At 39.3% G+C, this 26,026-nt stretch overlaps 2 protein-coding genes across 3 annotated transcripts in view; one reads left to right on the top strand and one right to left on the bottom strand.

Moving 5' to 3' along the window:
- Window positions 1–12,957, top strand: part of LOC143034019 (sialin-like) — a 26,974-nt gene extending 14,017 nt beyond the window's left edge. For both annotated transcript variants that reach the window (XM_076199859.1, XM_076199858.1), the window contains exons 5-12: window positions 768–842; window positions 1,059–1,214; window positions 1,941–2,028; window positions 4,657–5,030; window positions 5,532–5,664; window positions 6,006–6,161; window positions 7,187–7,272; window positions 12,001–12,957. In XM_076199859.1, the coding sequence (XP_076055974.1) occupies window positions 768–842; window positions 1,059–1,214; window positions 1,941–2,028; window positions 4,657–5,030; window positions 5,532–5,664; window positions 6,006–6,161; window positions 7,187–7,272; window positions 12,001–12,204 (1,272 nt within the window). In that variant the 3' untranslated portion in view covers window positions 12,205–12,957. The remainder of the gene's footprint in view (window positions 1–767; window positions 843–1,058; window positions 1,215–1,940; window positions 2,029–4,656; window positions 5,031–5,531; window positions 5,665–6,005; window positions 6,162–7,186; window positions 7,273–12,000) is intronic.
- Window positions 12,958–14,176: 1,219 nt separating this feature from the next.
- LOC143034018 (uncharacterized) overlaps window positions 14,177–26,026 on the bottom strand; it is a 28,792-nt gene continuing 16,942 nt past the window's right edge. Inside the window, exons 12-13 of the mRNA XM_076199857.1 lie at window positions 22,806–22,944; window positions 14,177–18,836 (exon numbers count right to left, since the gene is read on the bottom strand). Of these exons, the coding sequence (XP_076055972.1) occupies window positions 15,554–18,836; window positions 22,806–22,944 (3,422 nt within the window). The 3' untranslated portion in view covers window positions 14,177–15,553. The remainder of the gene's footprint in view (window positions 18,837–22,805; window positions 22,945–26,026) is intronic.

Below are 26,026 nucleotides of genomic sequence, written 5' to 3'. Positions count from 1 at the left end.
AAAGAAAACGGTCTCCCGTTTTCTTTGGAGATGGTTTAGACGTGTCAGAGCTGCTGGTTTTGCCGGCCACATCCTATGGGTCACCAGATAATGGAAGTGTAGTTTGTAGTGAAAACATGTGGCCACCATGTTTTGAACCCACGCTACGTCGACATTAGTCCAGCGTTCAACCGATTAATCTAAAGACCAGTTCCCCAATTTCATCGATGGTGAGCTGAGATACAACTCCATACCTTTGGATACGAGACAACACTTAACACGTGTGATCAATCTGCGTTTTTTGCCACAATTGTACTCGGCTGCGTGAAACGCCTTTCACGTCTACGTGACTTGCGTTCGAGTAGAAACGACGTAGGTTACAATATTTTTTTCGAATCTCCAAAATCACCTAAATTGTGTCATATATCGAGAAGCTCAATGACGAACTAAGAAAAGTTAAACCTAGAATACGAATATTAGACACATTGTTGTATTGTCATACGGAAGTCTAGAATAGTGTAAACGAAGTCGTCTTCCAGTTTTTTTTTAAATTCACAACTTTTGACGAGTACTTTGAATGTGTGACTAGGGCGCTTTGTATTAACCTGGTGAACGTTTCTGAGTTCTGTGTCCATACAGCCATCGTATTGATATAATCGAGAGGAATTACAATAGGACGCCAACCTTTCTCCTGGGAAGGGGAAGGTATGACAAACTACCACCCCTAAACCCTACCCCCACCTTGATCAGTCAGCGCATGGTTCGACTTAGAAATAATTCTTCCGCAGGTGGTGGTCGACTGGGACGAATACATTCAGGGCATCGTACTTGGATGTTTCTACTGGGGTTACGTTATTACACAGGTATAACCACTTTGTGAGAACACAATGTCCGGTAATTCATGTGTGCATTTCATATATGTCGTGCGACTTGGGCATATTGATCTAAATACAATTAATTGAATGACTATGACGTAAGATATATATATATATATATACACACACTTTTTCAGGCCATTATAATTGTATCATATTTTGTGACTATGATGCCCTGACCATCTGCATTGTTTGCTTTTTTAGGTTCCTGGTGGGCGATTGGCTGAACTGTATGGCACAAAGTTGGTGTACGGATTGACCATCATGGTGGGCGGTTGGGCGGCATTTCTGTCGCCATGGGCGATCAAAACTCATTACTTCGCCTTCATCGCACTCAGAATCATCCAAGGGCTCTGCCAAGTAATCCGGATCTTTTGTTGTGTTGACTTTCATTTGGTCATTTCGTTTAATTGACTAGGCGTTTGATTAATAGGTTACCTTTTGTTTTTATTCATTCATTTATCTATCCTTATTGTTATTTATATATTTAAGTATAAAAGCTTTATTATAATTCGAATAATGTCCTCTGCGATGCATTTTCGAAACAAGTCAGATTTGACTGCCATAACGTTAGCAGAAAACTGTGCAAATTGTTTGGCAGCCATTTTGGAGCGATGTAACAATATTTCAGCCTGATTTTTTTTTTCAAATGTGAAATACCAAAATCCTGCTTCAATATTTACTCCTAGGCTTACCGATTTTGATATTCCTATGGTTTTGTGAATCTTATAATTTCTACTTGAAATGTACCAATGATATTCAAATTACCAATTAAATTCAAACAAGCTGATGGCCAAAATCAGCAGCTTACAGCAACTGACAGGGCCTAGCCCCACCGTTTTTTGTTTTGTTTTTTGTTTTCTAATTTCGTGAGTGGAATGGTGATTTTTTTTTTTTGGCACGAGTGGGTTGATAAGTGATTAGCCTTAACAGACCTTATATTAATTGGAGAACCGTTGCATATACAAAAATATTTTCTTGAGAGAAACGTATCTGAAAACAAGTGCGTGAGAAATATCTAATTGTACGACTTTTTTCGTAGCCATATGACTCGCATTCTTTTTTCTTTTCTTTTTTTCTCCACAGGGACCCTCTTGGCCTTCCGTGTACCCGATCGTAGCCCGATGGATTCCGAGGGAAGAGAGGTCAACTTTCATGGGAATCTCCTTTTATGGTGCGTGTCTTCATGCTTTATGTACTGCTGTTGCTTAGCCGCTTGGAAAGGCGACCTTTTAACACTAAATCATATCGTTAAGCATCCAATGACCCCCACTAGCTTTCAGTTTGTGGAACCTCTTGGGAAACTGTGCTACCTCTCACCCCACTTCCCACTCAGGAGTGTCAACCCAGTTTCAAAACACAGTACATGCTTACAAAAATGCTTTCACACATGACAGTTGGTGAGGTTGGCTACTGAAGAGCAAGAATCTATACATTTTACCTCCACCCCCACCCTTCCATTCCCTATTGCATAAAATGAATAAAACATAAAATTGCATAAAATGATTAAAACTCAACTTCTTCTTGTCTCTCCTGTATGACTTACAACTCACTGCTACTCTCCCCACTTGTACATCTCATCTCCTTAATTATACCTACATTTACTTTCAGCTTTCTCTTAACACATACTCTCCCAAACTCAGTCACTAGTTGCCTTGGACCCTCCTCTGGTGCTGTCTCATCAGGAAATGACTGGCTCACCTTCCACCTTGCCCACTAACCTCCAAACCCCAGTCCATCACCCTTGCATTTACCCCCCATACCACACCATACATGTACATCTTGAACAACCATGGTGACATCACACAACCCTAGCATAACCCCTTCTATACCTCAAACCAACCACTCTTTCCATTTCCAACCCCAACACAAGTTCTACTACTCATATAAACATTTTTATTGCCCTTGACAATTTTCCCCCCATTTCATTCAAATGAAACACATCCCACAATGCCTTCCTGTTGATCCTATCATGAGCCTTCTCCAGATCCATAAAAGCCCAAGACATCCTCACCTTTTCCTAAAAACTTCTTGCATATCTGGCTTACTACAAAAATATATATATATATCTACGTATCCTCTACCTTTTAACCATACATATACCAAAGGCTTTTTCCCCCTACACGGGAGGTAGCCAAAAAGAAAAAGGCATAGAAACCACTCCCACCCATTCCATTTCCCATACATTCCACTCCCCTCCACCCTCCTCCCATCTCTTCCCCAATTACTCTCTTAATCCACTCAACTAACACCATCCCACATGCCTTTCCAACTACTCAGCAATTGATCCATCTATAACTGTTCCTTCTTTCTTCAGACACTCCACAAGGCACCCTTCTAACCCGACTGCCTTAACAGCTTTCACCACGTCCAACACTCTTTGTATCTAATCTTTTCCTATAGCCATAATTTCTTTCTCCCATCATGGGTTATTTTCCTAGCTCCTCTCACTGCCACAATCAATCCCTTGCTAACTTCCTCCACAATAAGTAGACAGTTCTATGCCTTAAAGTCCATCCACCCATCACATAACATCACACAAGTACCACCAGCAGAACATAAAAATTCAGCTTACTTCTCAAACATACATAATAATCTCCCACCTGTATCATATAACACATCCATGCAAAAACAGATTAACACTCACATCAGTGAACGAGCTCTCCGTAACAGATCACCAAACTCAATACTCAACCAACAGCCCACAAAGTCTCACAAAAAAATCCCTCTCAAGAGAAATACGACCAACATGACCACACTTGTGTTCAGGACACCACCCAGCATTAGACAGTACCAAGACAAAATAAGCCTGGCCACCGAGTCACACTGCCCTAAATATAACCACCACAAAGAAGACTTGGAGCACCTCATCCTACAATGTCCTAAACTGATACTCCTGAGACAATACAACAGTTCTTCCCTGAGTGACTTATGGGTCTCCCTGGAGGCTCTTACCGGTTATCTGGGTGCCCTAGGTCTCCTGCAAGAGAGACCTGGGGCCTCCACATTTAGCACTTATTTCAAAAGACTCTGCCCATCTTCCCCTTACTGTTACTTTCAGCTACACCCTTTATTTTTTCTTCTCAACTTGACTCCCTCTATTCACTTTCTTTCAAAACCCTTTTTATTCTTTTCAAAATTCTGTAAAACTCCTACCCTACTTTGCATTTGCCCTCTTTGAATCTACCTTGCAACCAATCCTCATACACATACATATACCAAGGCTTTTTCCCCCTTACAAGGGAGGTAGCCAAAAAGGAAAAGGCATAAAATCATTCCCACCCATTCCATTCCTAAATACACTCCACACCCCCTCCACCCTCCCTCTTATCTTAGTACCTCAAAAAACCAATCCTCATACACTTGCTTTTTCTATTCCACCACTGCCTTCTCTTATCCCACCATTTGCTATCTTCCCTCCTGTTCCTTCTCATCCTCCTTGTCCTATGTATCATCTTTGTGCATTTTATCAAATCCTTCTTGAAATGACCATTCTTCTTCTTCTCCTGTTTCCCCAATTTTATTCCTTACCACCTCACACACTTCCTTCAGCATCTACTATATTTTCTTTGTCTTTTTCATTTAATTTGTTTCCTCTCAGCACCTTTCTACCTCCCTCTTATCTTCTTCCCCACTTTTCCTCCATTTTTTCCTTGTATTGTGTGTGTACACAATAACATTTTGATAATTTTCTAGATAACATTTTCCCCGTGTCTTTTCACTTTCAGACATCTTAAAACTGACATTTCAGTCTTATTGTACACTAATATCTGCACTGATATGAGAAACATTTTTATTTCAGCGACGAACTTGGGCGTGGTCCTGGGTTTACCCCTCTGCAGTTATGTCATCGCTTTCCTGGGCTGGGAGGCAGCCTTCTACGTCTCAGGTTTCTTATCTATACTGTGGTGCCTCCTCTGGGCTCTTCTGGTGTTCGAGTCACCCGATAAACATCCTAGAATTAGCAAAGAGGAACTAGAATACATCCAAACTTGCATCAAGGCAACTGGAACCTCAAACTACATTCAAAGGAAGAGCCCATGGAAGTCGATTTTGCTCAGTCGCCCCGTCTGGGTCACGTGCATCACTGACTTCTGTGGCTGTTGGGGACTTTTCCTCTTCCTCACAAAGATGCCCTCATATGTCAAAAATGTTCTTGGATATCCCATTGCAGAGGTAAGGAGAAACGATGTCATGCAATTATGTAAAGTTGCTATTCAAAGACTGGTGGCTCCATTAGTAAATCACTGTCTGGTTTTGTGGACCAATGTTTTTCTGTAAATGAGAAACCTTTACAGGGGACAGCTTGATGTGCTAAATTTCAGCTAAAGGCAAAAGAGGGGTTGCACGATCTCATAGATCCTTGTTACGAAAACCAATATGGGAACTTAGGATGCGGAACTTGAGGGCAACATTGCAATGGTTGTTGAGTAATAGCTTGTGTGAGAATGGTGAAGATGCACATTTTCATTGTCCTAGAATTATTAGAACAATATCATTGGTAAAATGAAGCAACACATCATAGAACAACTCAAGGTTATGACAAAACATAGCTCAGCATATCTCATTTTACAGAACTCTTGCTGTTTCATATAATTTTCATGACCTTGTTGTGTTATACTACAACACACATAATTTTTTTTATCATTTCTAATCCATTTGTTCTTGTATCCGAAGAACGGTGTTGTGTCTGCCATGCCCTTCCTCGTCCGTTATACAGGATCTGTCATCAGTGGATTTGTGAATCAACAACTCCTTAAAAAGAAGGTCCTGTCCCTCAACAAATCCCGCAGGATTGCTGCGGCAATAGGTACAGACTCTAATGTCAAACCCCAGACCCCTGCTCTATGACATCTAAAGGTGCTATCACACTGGGCTAATTTTTCTCCAACCTCCAATTAATCAACAGTACAACTGACCTCCATCACTTTTTCTGCCATAAAATCACTATGGCAAACTGTTTTGTCAACAATTTACATACAATGTCGTTTGGTATGCCAGAGGAAAATTATTTTCCTCCTGCATATCAGATTCCATCCCAAGAGCTGCTGGCTGCAAATCTGCTCCAACAGTCGAAATAAAAACAGCCCAATGCCTTTATTCTGATATGCTGACCTGATAAGTTAATTATTTCTCTCCCAACTATGTCAGGTCTCTTGATTCCTGCGGTGTGTGTCCTTGGTGTGGCTTATGCGGGCTGTCAGCCGACAGTTGCTCTGACTCTCCTTTCAGTGGGTATGTTCTTCAACGGCTTCGTGAGCTCGGGTCACGTGGTGAACATGATAGACATCGCGCCGAATCACGCCGGTAAGCTTATTCCTCATCCCCTTCAACACAGTGATGTACTGTAATTCTTTCTTCATAACAAAACTCACATCACTAGTGAAGGGTCAATATAGGACTCTAGGGTAGGTAAAGTTGGTTACCAAGATAAAAACTGATAAGTTTAAACTAATAATGAGGCATGGAGAGAGAAATTCCTACAAGCAGTACAGAAATGTAGAAACTAACGATTGACCACTGATTTGACTATATATACCATGAACAAATTAACTTCCATCATATTCATTTTTTTTTCCAAGTTAATATTGCACTATATCTTATCATATCTGCAAATTTGAAAATATGTGGCCACATCAACACCAAGATAAGATTTCCAATATGCCCTGGATATGCTGGCTTGACTGAAAACACTTCTAAGAGGCAGTTAGTGGTGTCTTAAAGCTTGTGTTGAGTTGTCAGTACTGTATCACATCTTGATTATCTCAACATGGATACAACTAACTGCTTTAAAAACTACAGACATGATAAACTATGGCACAAATAATTTATTTATGCAAATATTAACTGAAAACAATATAATTGGAGTTGTCGGTAATGAGTGCAACCGCAAATAAACACATAATCCTACATTTCCCTAATTCTTGGTACAATATTAATATTAGTATTTAAAAGAATGTTCAGTAATATAGCTCTAGATGCATATATGAGCAAATGGGACAGAATAAAAAAACTGAAGCATTGAAAATGTCTGGTGTTGGCACATTTCTGCGGAAATTTTCATATTTTGGTTGAAACCTTTATTCTCCAGAATTTGTCTGCAGTTACCAAGGTCTGTTGTTTCAGTGTCCATAGTTTCTGGGTTCTTCTGTATTTCATAATAGTTAGCCACTATTGCAATATTGCAAAATATTAAATCTTATTTCAAACTGAAATATAAACAATGTTATTATAAGTAACAATATTTTTCTATTATAAATAACAATATTTTCCCATATACGAGGTATCTAATTTCTTAATTATAATAGATATTTTTCCCTGTACCCCTGCAGGTACCTTGGCAGGGATGAGCAATTTCTTTGGGTGTTTGCCTGGCTTCCTGACACCTTACACCACAGGACTTATTCTTGGCGATGGGGTAAGATTTATCTCGATCTATGCATTGTCATCTTAGATAATATAAACCTTCGCACCTTTTTTTTTTTTTTTGTTATTTTGCATTTTCTCACCTTTCAGAAGATCTCTTGAAGTGGACTTTTCACCTAGTTTGGCTGTGGAATTAACTAAATTAAACAATAAAATTTCAGAGCCACCAGCCTTGATTTCCAAGGATGGCTGCCAAGAAATTGTCAAAGGAAACCTTAACTCTATGTTTATCCAGAAAATGCCACAGAAATGGATAAAATTGCTTGGAGGCAACTGGAATAAAATAAAATGTACTATCCACTATGAATGGGGTTGAGGAGAAAATATCAGGCCATACTGTATGGCAAAGTTTTCAGTTGAAATTGAACGATGGAATCATTGGGTGAAATCTAAAGTTAGAATCATATGTGAATTTATAGAAAAAAGGGATACAAGATCTCTCTATACATACATACATGCATACATATACAGTATATATATATATATATATATATATATATATATATATATATATATATATATATATGGGGTATATGGGGGTATTGGCTGCTTGTTACTGTGGCAAAGTAGCATGCAGTCGATACTTTAGGGTCTATATGGGGCACCCCTATGGACCAGAGCCACACATCATTTTGTCTATGATAGAGGAAAACTCTGTTCATAGAGAAATTATGACACTTTTATACTACGACTGTCCCTCCGTTATGCTGTCCCCCAACCCTTGTTGCTATACTGTACCATTTCTCTGAGTATTTTCTTTTTCTGTGGTGGGGGAAAAGAATACTGCCACCAAGTATTCCCACTTGGATCGTAAGAGGCGAGAATAAAGGGACGGGCATCCTTCTCCTTGTAGCCCCACAGGGGAAATTCCTAAAAGCAAAGGCAGAGGCATAAGAGGGGCTGGAAGGCCTCGGACCAGCACCCTAAGGTTTGGGTCTTTTAATGTGCGTGGATGTGGTACAGATGAGAGTAAAAGGGAAGAGATAGGTAGTATGTTTGTGAGAAGAAAGATGGATGTGTTGGCTTTGAGTGAAACTAAGCTGAAAGGGAAGGGTGAGTGTAAGTTTGGGAGTGTAAGTGGGAGGTTATCAGGAGTGAAGAGAGGGCGAGGGAGGGAAGGGGTGGCTATACTAGTAAGTGAAGAGATAGGTAAATGTGTAGTGGAGTGGAAGGAGGTTTCCTCAAGGATAATGTGGATGAAGTTGAAACTGGGAAAGGAGATGTGGGTCTTTGTAAGTGCATATGGGCCTGGCAGTGAGAAGAATGTAGAAAGGGAGGCCTTTTGGATAGATTTAAATGAGTACATAGAGGGTTTAGGGAGAAGTGTAAATGTAATAATACTGGGAGACCTTAATGCTAGGGTAGGAAATGGTCCAATTGATGGAGTGGTTGGGAAATGTGGAGTTCCAGGAAAGAATCGTAGTGGAGAGTTGATGGTGGAAATGTGTCTAGAAAGAGAGTTGATGATAGCAAATACAGTGTTTCGGAAGAAAGTCAAGCATAAGTACACATGGGAGAGGGTGGTGGAGGGAAAGGTGGTAGATAGAGCTTTAATGGACTATGTAGTGGTAAATAGGATTATGATAGGAAGAGTTAGGGATGTACATGTGTTAAGGGGAGAGGGTGGGGGAATATCAGGAAGAGGAAAGGGACAAAAGGTAGGGAGGTGCTTAGATTGAACTCTTTAAACGAAGAGGAAAAGGAGAAGGAGTTCAAGAGGAAGCTGAAGGAGGAGTGGGAGGGAGTGAAGGATAGAGTAGAGGTAGGTGTGGAGGAGGAATGGGGATGGTTCAAGGAGGGAGTCACAAAGTGTGCAAAGATGGTGTGTGGAACAAGAAGGTCAGGAGGAAATAGAAGGAAGGGTAGTGAATGGTGGGATGAGGAAACAAAGAAGGTTGTAGAAGAGAAGAAGCGAGCTTACACAGTTTGGTTACAAAATAGGACGAGGGAGTCATATGAGACGTACAGGGAAAAGAAAAGAGAAGTAAAGAAAAAGGTAAAGGAGGCAAAGAGGAGAGCAGATGTAAAATGGGGTAAGAGTATGACAGAAAATTTTGAAAGTAATAAAAAGATGTTTTGGAAAGAAATTAAGAGAGGAAGAGGAGGTGAATCAAGTAGAGAAGAAAAGGTAAAAGGTGCAGATGGAGAGATGATAATGGAGGAGAAGGCAGTAAGGGGAAGATGGGCACAATATTTTAGGGAGTTGCTTAATGTGAAGGAGGATAGGGAGGGAAAGATAGCTGCAGTGGGAAATGCTAAGAAAATGAGAGTGATGAGTGAGGAAAATGGAGGAGAAATAAGGAAGGATGAAGTGAAGGCAGCAGTTAAGATGATGAAAGCAGGTAAGGCACCTGGTCTGGATGGATGCCATGCAGAATGTCTTAAAAAAGGAGGTATAGTGATGGTGGACTGGCTGGTGAGGTTATTTAATGTTTGCTGGAGAGAAGGTAGAGTGCCAGAGGACTGGAGGAGTGCTTGTATAGTTCCACTTTACAAGGGAAAGGGGGACAAGTGTGAATGTAGTAGTTTCAGAGGGATTAGCTTGTTAAGTGTAGTTGGGAAGGCTTATGGGAGGATCTTGATTGAGAGGATTAAGAGAGGAACAGAGGGAGTAATTGGTGAGGAACAGTGTGGGTTTAGGACAGGTAGAGGTTGTGTAGATCAGATTTTTGTGGTAAGACAGATATGTGAGAAAGCTATAGGAAAGGGGAAGGATGTTTTCTGGGCCATTATGGATCTGGAAAAGGCTTACGACAGGGTAGACACAAAGGCACTGTGGGAGGTTATGCGGATATACGGGATAGGAGGAAAGTTTCTCGGAGCTGTCAAGAGTTTTTGAGAGTAGTAGAGCTTGTGTCAGGATTAGAAATGGAGAGAGTGAGTGGTTTGAGGTAAAGGTGGGACTTCGTCAGGGATGTGTTATGTCAACCTGGCTGTTCAACTTATACATGGATGGGGTGGTGCGAGAGGTGAATGCAAGGGTAGTGGATCAGGGATTGGAGATGGTTAAGGAAAATGGAGAAAAGTGGGAGGTGAGCCAGCTGTTGTTTGCGGACGACACTGCGCTTGTGGCAGGATCGGAGGAGGGATTGAGGAAGTTGGTGACAGAGTTTGGGAGAGTGTGTGATAGAAGAAAGCTGAAGATAAATGTAGGTAAAAGTAAGGTGATGAGATGTACAAGGGGTGAAAGTGGCAGTAATCTGGAAGTGAGCATTAAGGGAGAGCAACTGGAGGAAGTGGATAGTTTTAGATATTTGGGTGCAAATATGGCAGGAAAAGGTGGAGTGAAGGTGGAGGTAGAATGTAGATTGAGAGAAGCGAGTAAATGCCTTGGTGGTTTAAAAAGTGTAATGAGGAATAGACATTTGGGAATGGGTGCTAAGAGGAGACTGTATGAAGGAGTGATTGTGCCAACAGCACTGTATGGAGCAGAAACATGGAACATAAGAGAGGAAAAGGGAAGGAACTTGAATGTGTTTGAGATGAAGTGTCTGAGAAGTATGATGGGGGTTACTAGGCTTGATAGAGTGAGAAATGAGGAGGTGAGGAGGAGAACAGGGGTGGAAAGGGAGCTGGGAGATAGGGTTGATGAAAGAGTATTAGGATGGTTTGGACACATGGAAAGAATGAGTGAAGAAAGACTAGTAAAGGAGGTATGGAAGGCAGATGTGGAGGGAGTGAAGATGAGGGGACGTCCTAGGATGAGATGGATGGATGGGGTGAAGGGGGCTTTGGGGAAGAGGGGAATGTCTGTTGAGGAAGGACGGGAGAGGACAGAAGACAGGGGTGAATGGAGAATGGTTGTATATGGAAAATGTTGTGATGCATGAGGTAGAATGGACGGGGGAATGGGGGATGAGGTAGTGTGTGTGAGCAAAAATTTTGACGCAGCCCGAAGGGATTTCTCCCCGTCCTCTCCTTTATATGGGGGGACAGAGAGGGGGGGTCGCCGATTTAATGAAGCGGCCTTGCTGTGGATGTGCTGTGTCCTGCAACACTGCTTACGAGGTGCTAAGATGGGAGGGAGGGTGGAGGGGTGTGGAGTGTTTCGGGGATGGAATGGGTGGGAGTGATTTTATGCCTTGTCCTTTTTGGCTACCTCCCTGGTAAGGGGGAAAAAGCCTTGGTATATGTATGTATGTATGTATATATACTGTATTGCATATATGGGCAGGAAATCTTGTCTTACTATGAAGTATGAAATATGGAAAAAAATTTAAGTCAACTTCCTTTGTAGGCAAAATGTTCTCAAAGAGAAAAAGCAAACTAGCCAATCAGGAACCTCCAGAGTTACCCCCAACCTCAAATGATGGAGTATATAAATTCCCAGGCATGGCTGAAATATCTTCTCCCACCTGCCACTGAAAAAGCATGTATAAGTGCAAAAACACATTCTGGCTAATCAGCTGACTTTGTAAGGCAGTTTGCCAAAGTAGTTTACTGTGAAGTGTGGAGACATTTAAAGTAAACTCCATTTGAAAGCAAAAAATGCCCTCAAAGAGAAAAAGCAAAGAAGAAACACAGCAATTATAAACTTTGCATAACTTATAATATATATATATATATATATATGAATGCATGCACACATACTCATGATTCAACTTGCTATAGTACCCACCAAACTTCAACCAAAATCCTGGCTATGTCCCTGACAGGGCAGGCATATTCTGATACCCTAATGTATCATTACTATTTTCTTTCTCTCTCTTCCCATGAACAGCACACAATGGCTCGATGGAAACATGTCTTCTGGCTCTGCGCATCTATGTACGTTACTGCAGGTTTTCTTTTCATCTTCTGTGCTTCTACAGAGGTCCAACCATGGAACAACAGCAACTCTGAGACTGAAAACTCTGCTGGCACTGAAGAGTTGAAGAACATATTGGAGGACAAAAAGCCACAGGAGAAAGAACTCCCCTGTTGATATCTGTGGACAAGTGGTAAAGATGGTGCAAAAGGATTTGAACTGTTCTTTCCATTTGAATTGCACTGGTTAAGCTGTCATTATGAGCTATAACAAACAATACCCCTGGAATGAGAATCCAAGGGCACCTTTAGTGCACATACAATGCACACACCATAGTTTACGATACTTTGGCAATTGTGATCGTAAAAATACCTATGAAGTTCATAAAATGTTAGAATTCATTGAACAATTGATAGATAATGATACTGAAACAAACCTGAACCTTGGGGACTGATATTCCATCTGATGTCAATACATTTATTTCCTAGTGATGACATCAGATCGATTTCTAGTCTTTCACAATGTCTTGTCATCTACAAATCTGACTTGTATACTTTTAAGAAAGTTGTGATCTCATTGGATGATGTATGTGACAATCTTCCTAGATTTAGTGTTAATACTGACATTTGTTCATGATTATCATAAGGGGTATGTATGCAGTATTCTTTTTAGATTTGGCATGGTTCACATTCTAGCATGTCAAAATAAAACAAACTGAATGAACAAAACTTTCAAACCAAGGTAGTGAAGAAGTGGTATTTACTGAGTCACTGTAGTCTGTAGTGACTGTACATGAACTGGGATGAGATCTACAGTACAGCTGAATTTAAAAAAAAGTTCTATGTGACCAAAGACCTCACCAGTGGTTGGAAAACCTGGCACATGAAACCCAGACTCACGTATATATAAAAAAAAAATATATATATATATATATATATATATATATACACACACACACACACACACAGGTATTTCTCAATTTATGTGTTTAGAATATGCAATTTTGGAATAACGTGCCCTTAAAAAACTGGTCATTTTTTCATATTACACATACTGTTTAGAATAACAGTATGTAAAAAATAAAGTAAGCAATAGTAAAACTTTACTGTTCACTTTAAGCAATTTTTACATCATTACGCAATCCCTTCAGGAACGTATCCCTCGCATAAATCAAGAAATCCCTGTATATGCATCTCCAACTCCTTTTGTATGACCATTGGGCAGTAGATTGGGGCCCTTTTTCACATGTAGGCCTATTATTTTACTGCATTGGCATGGGAGAAAATTGTGTATCAGACTTAGCTGATTTTGGCACCCACTCTTATGAATTGCCCATCCTTCATATGTCATTTCATCGCTGCTTCAGTTTGAATTTGTCATACTAACCATACTGTGCCTGAGTACATTGAACCGAAGTATCCAATTTGTTTTTATCTACTGATAGAAAATATTTGTTGTTTGGAAATTTATCAGTGTATAATCATATCTCTTATGTATTCCATTGTTTTCTCATACTTATGTATAATTTATATACATTATTGCAATTGTGATTATGCATTCTTATGTACATATTTCTTATGATTTCCTTTCAAAGTACAGCATGTCTGAACTTTTGTCTTTTTTTTTCTTTCTTTTTTTTTTTGCAATACCATTACCAGTATTTCCATCAGATCTATCGGGAAAGAACATACTTAGGCTGCACAAATATGATTACTCTCTGATGAATAATATCAACTGCCTGAACACCAAAAGGATTAATTGTGGTAATACCTTCTGGCACAAAAATGCCTTGAAAGATTTGTTATGGCTATCGTCATACAATTTCATTTAGCTCTGAAAATGACATCTATTTACTCTGATTGCCATGCATATGAAGCAATCCTACTGTGGATGTGCTGGGTCTTGCTTATGACTCAGGCTAAAGGGAAGCAATAAGTGGTGTTTGGGAATGGACTGCACAAGAGTGGGTGCTTGCTTTGACTGACTACCTCCCATATATGAGAAGAGGCCCTTGGTATACAGATAGATAGATCAAAGACTGATAACAGCAACTTAGGTTAGCAAAATACCATTTGCTAACTCAACACGTACATTCAAACCTTGAATTAGGAGGAAGAGTCCACAAACTCTAAAAGTAATTAATACAACATTTGTATGCTAGTAATCTTCACTTTATTAAATAAAAAATACATATTGTACATTTCCATAAAAATAAATACTGATGCATTCTGTTCTTCATAAAAGCTCTTGCGCTGTCTATAGCTGAACTGCTTAGACCTTACTCAAAAAGTCATTATTCCTGTAATATGCATAGGTATATCTCTCAACTCCATTAAAATTTCTACACAGTTTTGTATATTCCTAGCATGACACACTCGTTATATTATTCAAATGCTGCCTTGATTTCTCCTATTAAAAGACTGGTTTTGTTTCACCTAGCAATGGTCCTCAAGTCCTCCTGTAGAGGTCTCTGGGAAGATGTTGGAATGTTGACTGTGCTGTAAGTGCGGTTATTTCCATGACACTGACTAGTAGGATGGTAACGAGTACCCAATGTTAGCTCTCCTAATGCGAAAAAAGTGCTAGAAAAATAACAAAGTTGACTGATTGGACTTTATCTACGGACTGAGTGTCAGTACTTTGGGGGTCCACCTATAAGCTCTCCTAGAGATAACAGGTAGTGCCTGGATGTTGGACACCAGAGATAATCATCAAAGTCCATCAACACCTTCACCTCAATCACTCAAAATCTAAAATTCACATTTCCTTCTCTACATAGGAACTAACAACCAGACACTACTCTCCTCCTACTAATCAGACTTTGAAAGAAGCCCACACTGACAGCGGTCCACCATTTCTTCTTGGAGAAATCTACAGGACGGCACAAAATCATTTGCGGTCCCATGCGTTTCTAATCAGTGAAACATGAGCAAACAATCACTTAACTTGTTCAAACATTTCTCATCCTGTAGGACCACCATGTACAGATGCCCTTTACTGGTCTCTCAAAAAAGGCTTATTAGGACAACACTAAAACAGGCTACATTTATGAAACAGGTTACACTTTTATATTATCATATTTACTTAGGACCAATAATGGATACCTGCTATTGGTGGTCTTACAAGATGAATGTTAAAGAGAGCCATCTCCATGCTGCCCAGCTTCAAAGCCCATCAACACCCTCCTCTCCATCTGAAGGTGTAGCCCCAAGTTGATAATTGACCTCCAGACTAATTTCAAGATCTCAGTCAACTCTATCTACTCCAACATTTCTCACAAGGAGAGTTAATAATCAGTGACTACTCCTCCCTTCTTCCTAATTCTGTGAGTTGGTGACATAAAAACTGTTCTGCATTAATACTAAAAAGACAAACCAAAATTTCTTTCGAGAGAGATCTATGGTGGGCCTGAGGACTGTTACTCACTACTGTGGGGCAACGGGTTTATATTCAGTGAAACATAAGGCTACAACTATCATCATTATAAAAGTGACCTAAGTAAAAATCGTGCCTATATATTTCATGATTAAATTGGGAATGGTAGTGGTAAATCTGAGAAATAGTCTTCTTGATACCAGAATTTCTTTGTCACTGTCTTTGGTGATGAGCCTTCCTTATTTTTCTTTGACTTTGGTGATGAGCCTTCCTTATTTTTCTTTGACTTTGGTGATACCATAATTTTCTCATCTGCAAATTTTGCCACAGAACTGCTTTCAGTTTTCTTGACTTTCTTTTTTCCACTTTGTTTTGAATCTGATTTTTTCTGTCCAGCCCCCTCATCAATTCCAGCACATTCTGGAAGACTTTTATCTACATTCACAAAGCCCTTTTGTTTACTCTTAGTCTTTTTCTTTGTGTTGCAGAGTAACTGAGATTGAAGAGACTTTTCAATACTTTCAATCTCTGACCAGTTTCTTTCTTTATTAGTGACAGCTGGTTTCTCTTTCTCAATCTTGTTTATGGACATCCCTGGTTTATCTGAAATGCCATCTTTGCATCTCTTCGAATTTTTCTTCTTTTTCTTTAGTTTTTTCATTGTAATTAGTTCAGAATTCATATTAACAGCTTCATCAGTATTAGTAATCAATGAAGCTTCTTTACTTTTGTTAGTGTCTACAAGGCATCCATTAGCTTCTTGGGTAACACTTGTACATTTTTTCTTTCCATTCTCCAGATTTTTTGATATTCCCTTTCCTGAATCCATCACTTCATCTCCATCTAATGTTTTACATTTACGCATACTCTTTTTGTTCTTTTTATTACTCTTTTTTATATCTAAAACCAAAGAACCTCCTCCGGTGACATCTGCCTTGTTGGATGTCATTTTCTTTGTTTCTCCTGAAACATTAATGAGAACCTCTGTATCACCACTCTCCTTAGTATGTTCAAGAAGTGCACCTGCCTTTGCAAGTTCTTTCTTTCTATTTTCAAAGATTTCTAACTTCTTTTCATGACATCCAATTCCTTTATCAGCTTGCTTATACTTTACCTTGCTCTTTTTTTTGTCCTTTGGTCCCAAATCTAAACTTCCTCCAATATCTGTTTCTTTGGTCGGAATTTCGCTTTGTTTGTTTAATGTGTTCCTATGACCATCATTATCATTTGAACACTTCCCAGTTCCTTTTGTGACTTCAAGGGATATGGCGTCAATCTTTGCACACCTTTTCTTGGATTTACTTCTAGATTTTTTTGCAGTTTTACTTTCTACCTCTTGTAAGTTTTCTGACTTATCTGTTTTAGAATTGTTTCTCACTTCTGACACTGCTGTAGAATTTTCACCGACAGATGTTTTGGAATAATTTTCTCCATTTCCACTTGGAATGGTTGGATCAATCAGCATAGGAGAGTCATTATTTTCTTCTGAACAGTTATTCTTAGGTTTAGTTTTAGTATTCTTTGATTTTTTGTTCTTTTTCTTCTTCTTCTTCCTTTCACAAAATACATTCAAACTATGATTAAGAGTAACTTGAGTAACTTGGCAATCATCCATACCTTTAGACTTCTTTGTGTTCTTTCTCTTATTTGGATTTTCTTCACTTTCATTCCCAAATGGAAAAGGTAAATCAGTGAAATCAAAACTTTTTGAGGAAATTTGGCTTTCACCAATTTCACGTTTCTTGTTTACATTATATTTTGGCACAATTGTTGTGTTGGACTCGCTAAATTTGGAGGAATCTGTCTCATAACTTCGGCAAGGCAACACAGGAGAGGTTTGATTACAAGATGCTGAAGTAAAATCTTTGTTATTGATGACAGAATAACCCTGAACCTCAGGTTCCACATCACAGTCATTATCCTCAACAAGCTGTGCACAGGAACGTAAATCTAAAGATGAGGATGGAATTCTACTTCTACATGTTCTCTCAATAGGGGTACTATGGTCACAGCTCCTTACATTAGTTCGAAACTGTAAAGAACTGAGTGGAAGGGGCTGAGAATCACAGACAGTGGACGCAACATTCACATTAGTTCTAGTAAGAGGAGACTCAACTGACCGTTTTCTTTTAGACCTATACTGAGATAACTTTGGTGACAAAGATGTGTTGCATGGTAGACTGGAAGTTATAATTTCATCATCAGACACTTCTTCATTCATAATGTTGTGGTCCTCTTCTTTGGCTATACTATAAACACTTTCTATATTTAAAGATAAATGGCCTGATGGCTCTTCTTTACTAAGAGGATTAATTTCACACTCCATTTCCACAGATTTTTTAAGATCACTTGATAACGTATCATTGTCTGCTGGGCACTCTTCTGTCTTCTCAATTTCATTTTCACAATAATCAATGTCAATATCTTCTTTGTCAATGATAAAAGGTTCACCAAAAGAGTTCACATTTTTACTGGCAACTTGGGTATAATCAAGACTTCTGTTTTGGTCGTTCTGCAAATCTTCTTGGGAATAAGGTAAATGTGAATATCCACTAAATATATTTTCCTCAATCCCTCCGATATTAGAACTAAGAGTATCTGTTGATGAAATACCATATGGGGAAGTTCTACAACTGGTTTTACTTCTATTTGAAGTAATCATAGCATTCTCTTCTTCAATGCCCCATAATTTCTCATCGTCTCTAGCCATGAGGTTATCCTCATCTAACATGACCTGCCCGTCATTGAAAACTTCTTGGTTTCCTGACTCATTTTCTATCACTTGTCCTTTTACCTTGCGAGAGTAATCTAAAAGACTTGTTGACTCACACTGTGAATATACAGCATGGTTATTCTTTTGGCTTTCTTGATTTTTCTCAAGAAACAAATCCTCCGGGAGCTGATGTGCCGTCTCACTCTCCATTTCGTGAACATCTACTTCAGTAGAGGCTAGTTTAGCTGACTGTGATTCAGGCAATTTAGTTTTTTGTTTGACAACTTGCTTGTCATGTCTTTCCTTCTTATGACTTACTTTTTTCAGAACCTTACTTTTACATTTTTCTGTTGTACCACCTTTCAGCTTTCTTTTTGGAGGCTGGAACTCACTTGAAGAGTCATCAGACATAAGTGGGGTAAATCTTGATATGGCTGGACTTTGCCCTGCCATGTGCTTATTTCCGTTACTCTTATGAATACCTGCATTGGGAGTTTCCGGTCTGCCTTGCTTCTGAGCAAGATTTTCCCTAACAGTTTTAAGAGAACCTGTGAGACGCTTTTCCAGAAGTCTCAGTTTTTCCTTAGCTTCAGAATTTACAATATCATGGAATCCTGTGTTTTCTTTGAGCACACCAAAACCTCTTACTTCATTTTCCTTTCCAGATGAACTTTGTTCAAGAGCTGCAGTGTTCCAAAATGATGCAGTTCTTGCACTCAATCTGTAGAAAAAAACACCAGTATAAACATAATACAGAACTACATAGTACTAATAGTAATACATACATACATATACCAAGGGCTTTTTTCCTCCTTACAAGGGAGGTAGTCAAAACCAAAAGGCATAAATCCACTCCTATTCCATCCTCACACACTCCACTCCCATTCACCACCCCTCCCTCCCTCTTTTCTTGGCTCCTGGATGATGGGTCATCCCTGCATCTCACCCACTGCCCTGGGTCAGAAGCAATGCAGCAAGACACAATAAATCCACATCAAGGCTGCTTCATTTAATTGGTGACTCCTCTCTCCATCCCCTCATGCAGAAAAAGAGATGGGGAGAAATCCCTTTGAGCTGTGTCAAAATATCATTCATTCATACTCCCTAACACCCCCCATCCCATTCCATGCATCACAGCATCAACCATACACAACCGTTCTCGATTCACCCATATTCCTATCTTCTCCCTTCTTTTCTCAACAGACATCCCCCTTTTTCCCAAAGCCCCTTTCACCCCATCCATCCATCTCATCCTTGGTTGCCTACTCATGTTCACTCCCTCCACCTCTGCCTTCCAAACATCTTTTACTAATGTTTCTTCACTCATTTTTTCCATGTATCCACACCATCCCAATAGTCTTTCAACCCTATCTCCCAACTCCTTTCCCACCCCCACTCTCCTCTTCACCTCTTCATTTCTCACTCTATTTAGCCTAGTAACCCCTACCATACTTCGACATTTCATCTCGAACACATTTAAACTTTTTCTCTCTTCCTTCCTTATGTTACATGTTTCTATCCCATAAAGTGCTGTCAGCACAATCACCCCTTCATACAATCTCATCTTAGCATCCATTCCCAAATGTCTATTTCTCATTACATTTTTAATCTCCCAAGGCATTTACTTGCTTCTCTCAATCTACATTCTATCTCCACCTCCACCCTTTCCCGCCACATTCACCCCCAAATATCTAAAACTATCCACTTCCTCCAGCCTCTCTCCCTTAATACTCACTTCCAACTTGCTGACATCCTCTCCCCTTGTACATCTCATCTCCTTACATTTACCCACATTTATCTTCAACTTCCTTCTTTTGCACACCTCCCCAAACTCCATCACTAACTTCCTCAATCCATCCTCTGATCCTGCTATAAGTGCAGTGCTGTCAGTAAACAACAAATGGCATATCTCCAATTTTTCTCCATCTTTAACCATCTCCAATCCCTGGCCCACTACCCTTGCATTTACCTCTCACACCACCCCATCCATGTATAAATTGAAGAGCCAAGGCGACATAACACATCCTTGATGAAGTCCCACCTTTACCTCGAACCACTCACTCTCTCCATTTCTAATACTAACACACACTCTACTACTCTTGTAAAAACTCTTGACTGCTCTTAAAATCTTTCCTCCTATCCCATATATCAGCAATACCTCCCACAGTGCCTTCCTGTCTACCCTGTCATAAGTCTTTTCCAGATCCATAAAGGTCCAAAAAACATCCTTACCTTTTCCTGTAGCTTTCTCACATACCTGTCTTACCACAAAAATCTGATCTACACAACCCCTACCTGTCCTAAACCCACACTGTTCCTCATCAATTACTCCCTCTGTTCCTCTTCTAATCTTCTCAATCAAGACCCTCCTATAATCCTTCCCAACTACACTCAACAAGATCATCCCTACTACACTCACACTTATCGTGGAACTATACAGGCACTTCTAGTCCTCCAGCACTCTACCCTCTCTTAAACAAACATTAAATAACCTCACCAGCCAGTCCACCATAACTGTACCTCCTTTTTTCAGACATTCTGCATGGCATCCATCCAACCCAGGTGCCTTACCTGCTCTCATCATCTTTACAACTGTCTCCAATTCATCTTTCCTTATTTCTCCTCCATTTCCTCACTCATGGTAATTTTCTTAGTGCTTCCCACTACCTTTCCCTTCCTATCCTCCTTTACATTTAGCAACTCCCTAACATACTCTGCCCATCTTTTTACTGCCTTCTCTTCTATTATCATCTCTCCATCTGCACCTTTTACCTTCTTTACTTGATTCACCTCCTCTTCCTCTCTTAACTTCTTTCCAAAACATTTTTTTATTACTTTCAAAATTTTCTGTCATACTCTTACCATAATTTTACATCTGCTCTCCTCTTTGCCTCCTTTATCTTATACTTTACTTCTCTTTTTTTTTTGTACCTCTCATATGATTCCCTTGTCCTAATTTGTAACCAATCTGTGAAAGCTCGCTTCTTCTCTTCTACAACCTTCTTTGCTTCCTCATCCCACCACTCACTACCCTTCTTTTACTTCCTTCCATCCTCCTTGTTCCACACACCATCTTTGCACACCTTGTGACTCCCTCTTTGAACCATCCCCATTCCTCCTCCACTCCTAGTTCTACTTTATCTTCCACTCCTCTCTCAGCTTCTTGTACTCCTTTTCTTTCTCATTTAAGCAGTTCACTCTAAGCACCTCCCTACCTTTTGTCCTTTTCCTCTTTCTCCATCTATCCTCCATTCTCATCTTACCTTTCACCAAAAACTTCTATTCTAATAGTAATAATCTATCAATCAGTATACCAAAAATACTCATCTCCCTTATAAGGGAAGTAGCCAGCCATGGGATGCATCCATGCCCTACCCATTCCACATCCATTTGCTTCACACATAAAAGTAAAATACTTTCACTGCATCATCAATTTACATATCATTACACCAACAGGATATCCACATGGAGCTGGAACCAGTCCATGGGTTTGGACATGTAATGCATAAGCATAACATTGCATAGCCAGACCACATGGGATTATAAATGGTGCATACATAATTCCCTATTACAAGTTATGTGTACTGGAAACAACTTTTAATCATTCAGAATTTAGCATCCTGTGGCCCAATTAGAATATGGAAGGTGTTGTTGTATATAGAACGGTGGCTGGCAATTGATTTGGAAAGCAGAAACAATTTTCCTACTATATAAACAACTCGCCATGGAATATATGTCTATATACAAAAATATGTATGTATACATATATATATATATATACATGTATACACATACATATACACCAAGGGCTTTTTCCTCTTTCCAAGGGAGTTAGTCAAAATCAAATGTATAAAACCACTCCCATTTATCATCCCTCTCTCTTTTCTTGGCTCTTCCTGGAGGACAGGTCATCCCTGCATCTCCCCCACTGCCCTGGATCAGAAGCAATGTAGCAAGCCACAGCAAGGCTGCTTAATTTAATTGGCAACCCCCATATCTGTCCCCTCGTGCAAAAAATGAGAAGATGGGGAGAAATCCCTTTGGGCTGCATCAAAATATTCACATAGTGTATACTCCCTACAACCCATCCCCTACCCACTCCCATGCATCACAGCATCATCCATATACAACCATTCTCCACTCACCCTTATCTCCTGTCTTCTTCCTTCCTTCCTCTACAAACATCCCCCTTTTCCTAATGTCTATTTAACCCTATCCATCCATCTCATCCTTGGTTGTCCCCTCATGCTCACTCCATCCACCTCTGCCTTCCAAACCTCTTTTACTAATCTTTCTTCACTCATTCTTTCCATGTGTCCAAACCATCCCAAGTGTCTTTTATTAACCCTATCTCTCAACTCCTTTTCCAACCCTGCTATCCTTCTCACCTTGTTTCTCACTCTATCCAGCCTAGTAACCCCTACCATATTTTTCAGACATTTCACCTTAAACACATCTCAACTACCTCTTCTCTTATGTTCCATGTTTGTGCCCAATACAGTGCTGTCAGCACAATCACCCCTCCACACAATTTCCTCTTAACATCCATTCCCATAAAAAGAAGAAGAAGAAGAAGAAAAAGAAGATGACTGGCACACAAGAGCTCTTAAACCTACCCATCTCTCACATAATGTCACACATTCACAATTTACAATGACAGAAAGATAACTGAAATTTAACATCTACTTACAAAGTTGTTTTCCTTGATCTGTATTCCATGTATTTTGTAGCAAATTTTCCTTTCATATTGATGAATTTGTCCAGTTGATCTGCATACTCTAAAAACTCGGGTTTCAATTTTCCAATGACCATGTACACAAAACTTATATCTGCCAGAGAAAGACAAGTGGAATAAATCACAATAAGTCTTCTGCAACTTCTAGTACTTAAACTTTGTCACACTGTTTTGACACACAAAAACATTGTTCAGCTGAGAGGAACAAATTGAATGGGCACAGGCCCAATTTGTGATATATTGCAATGTACAAACAAGTCCAGTGCATCTAATATGAACCCATGAGAGGAAACTGTTGCATAATATTGATGTGTGTATGTGACTAAAATGTTGTAACTGGCACAGATGATGATCATGATGATATGATTTAACGTCACAAACTCCCTCCTATCGGAAGGCTAGGACGGTGCCCCTAACAGAGGACTTTGTAACACAGATAATAATATTAATAATACTAATAATTACAGTTGCAGTGAATGATGGGATGAGGTGAATGCAGTACTAGAAGAGAAGTGAGCATATGTCGACTGTTTGCAAGACTGTGACAACAAATGAGAGGTACAAGAAGAGAGAAAAAGCAACATGTAAAATAAAGGAGGCAAAGAGATGTAAAATAGGGTATAAGTATTATAGAAATTTTTGAAAAGAACAACAAGATGTTTAGGAAGGAAGAGAGTGAGCAGTGGTGGCTTGCATATAGGCACTGTGGAACTGCAGCACCCCCTATTTTCAAGGAGGAGACTGAGAATGAGATTGAAAGACAAAATGAGGGGAGAAGGCAAGAGATATGTGTGAGCAGAGAATGGTTGTGAGTGGACAATAATTTGACACAGCCCGAAAAGATTTCTCTGTGTTTTACGTGTGAGGGAGCAATGAGGGAGGTTCTTCCCACAACTGAAGCAATGGGGAAAGACCAGCTTCAGCTGTTGGGCCTCGCTATGGAGGTGCTGTGTTGCTGTGTCTTGCTACAATGCTTCTGACTCAGGCAATGGGGGTGGGGGCACAGGGATGTCCTTTCCCCTACAAGGAGTTAAACTGTTTCTATGCCTTTAGTGCTTAACAATCATGATGGAGACATGGAACTACAGTAGATTGCTGCTCTACTGTGAAAAATATGTACTTTGATAATAGTAGGATATGAAAGTTTTAGGGCAGGAAGCAAGAACATTGAGAATTATCATTTGTTTCTCATTTATTATTAGTTATATGTCAATCTATTATTATTTACTATTTACCTGTTCATCATTTAACTATGCCTATGCATTTATGTAATTTATTTATTTACATTATTATAGTTTTCATTTATTCATTTATTTATTTATCATTATTATGATTTTTTTCGCATCTGACCTAGATATGGGCCAAAAGGTCTCCCGCCGGCATGCTCCACCTTTGTAATTGCCATTATATTTTCCTGTGCATTGTAAAAGGTGACTAAAAGGGATGGAGTGAGATGATAAGGGACCCCCCACTCCTCTTATTGTAATTTTCTCCCCACAAAGTCAACCCAAAAGTATGCTTTCCCTTGGTCATTCATCTTGTATGGTGGATTAAGGTCTTTGTATATGTCTTTGTTTTTTGGCTACCTCCCTTGTAAGAGAGAAAAAAAATGTTGGTATATGTATGTATATGTAAATGAACTGTTAGATAATGCTATTAATATATATACTAACTCAGGGTAGACCATCATTATAGAAAACATTTTTTTTTTTTTTTTTACTGTGGATGTGCTGTGTCTTGTGACACTGCTTCTGACCCAGGGCCTTGAACATGGCCATATAGGTAGTCGCTTGTTTGATTTTCTTGGTGACAATTACTTAATTCAGCATGTAAAAGAGCCCACAAGATATGGAAACTTACTCGATCTTTTGATCACTAGCCGCGAAAGCATGGTAACTGATGTAGAAGTCGGTGAATCTGTTGCAAATAGCGATCACAACCTAGTTGTGAACTCCTAAACAATTTTAGAATAGATACTTGTGTTTCTAAAATACCCGATTTCAGTAAAGCTCAGTTCATAGAACTACGTCAGGAGCTTCAGCTTACAGATTGGGAGGCAAAATTAAACGAAAGACCTGTAGATCAGATGTGGGAAATATTTCAAAATACGCTCACTAAGATGATTCAAACTTACATTCCTTTTAAGGACAGACGTCCCCCAAATCAGGCTCGCCCAAAGTGGCTCGACAAAGAAACTGAAAAAAGTATTGCTAAAAAGAGACAGGCTTATAAGAAATATAAGTGCTCGGGTGTATCTAATGACTATGAAAGTTATGTATCAATACAGAGAGATTTAAAAAAGACAATAAGAAAAAGAAAACGACAATACGAAATGAACATCGCTGATAAATCCAAAGAGAATCCCAAAGAATTCTATAGTTACATTAGAGATAAAAAGGTTGTTAGGAATCACATTGGTCCACTATTATCTGCTGACGGTCAACTTGAATATTCAAATGAAGGAATGTGTAATATCTTAAACAATTATTTTAGCTCGGTATTCGTAAACGAAACACCTCAAGGTGAATTCCAAACTGAAACCTGTGAAAAGTCTGGGGTAAACTTACTCGGTACGGTAAATATAACAAAAGAAAAAATTAAAAGGTGTATAGACAAACTCAAAGTTAATAAAACACCAGGGCCTGACGGTTGGCATCCAAGAATCTTAAAGGAAATGAAAAATGAGATTGTTGCTCCATTAGAAATTATTTTCAAGAAATCCATCATATCCGGAGATGTCCCAAGAGAATGGAAGCTAGCTAACGTTACTCCCATATTCAAAAAAGGTGACAAAAAGAAACCAAATAACTATAGGCCTGTAAGTTTGACTTCAATCATAGGAAAAACAATGGAAACTATCATCAGAGATGCTATCGAACATCATTTAGAAAGTAACCGTTTGATAAATGATAGCCAGCATGGTTTCAGACGGAAACGTTCTTGCGTGACCAACTTACTCGAATTCTACAACACAGTTATCTCGAATTATGACAAAAGAAACAATATAGATTTAGTATATCTAGACTTTGCAAAAGCTTTTGATACCGTCCACCACGAAAGACTACTTACTAAATTAGCGTTGCATGGAATAAGTGGTAGCCTATTAGGTTGGACTAGTAATTGGTTGAATGATCGAAAACAGAGAGTTGTTTTAAATGGACAAACTTCTGGATGGA

This window comes from Oratosquilla oratoria, chromosome 16, assembly GCF_046742065.1.
Source record: "Oratosquilla oratoria isolate Oo_2021 chromosome 16, ASM4674206v1, whole genome shotgun sequence".
Taxonomy (NCBI): domain Eukaryota; kingdom Metazoa; phylum Arthropoda; class Malacostraca; order Stomatopoda; family Squillidae; genus Oratosquilla; species Oratosquilla oratoria.
Note: the sequence above shows the minus strand (reverse complement) of the source record. Positions and strands in the feature narration are given on the sequence as shown.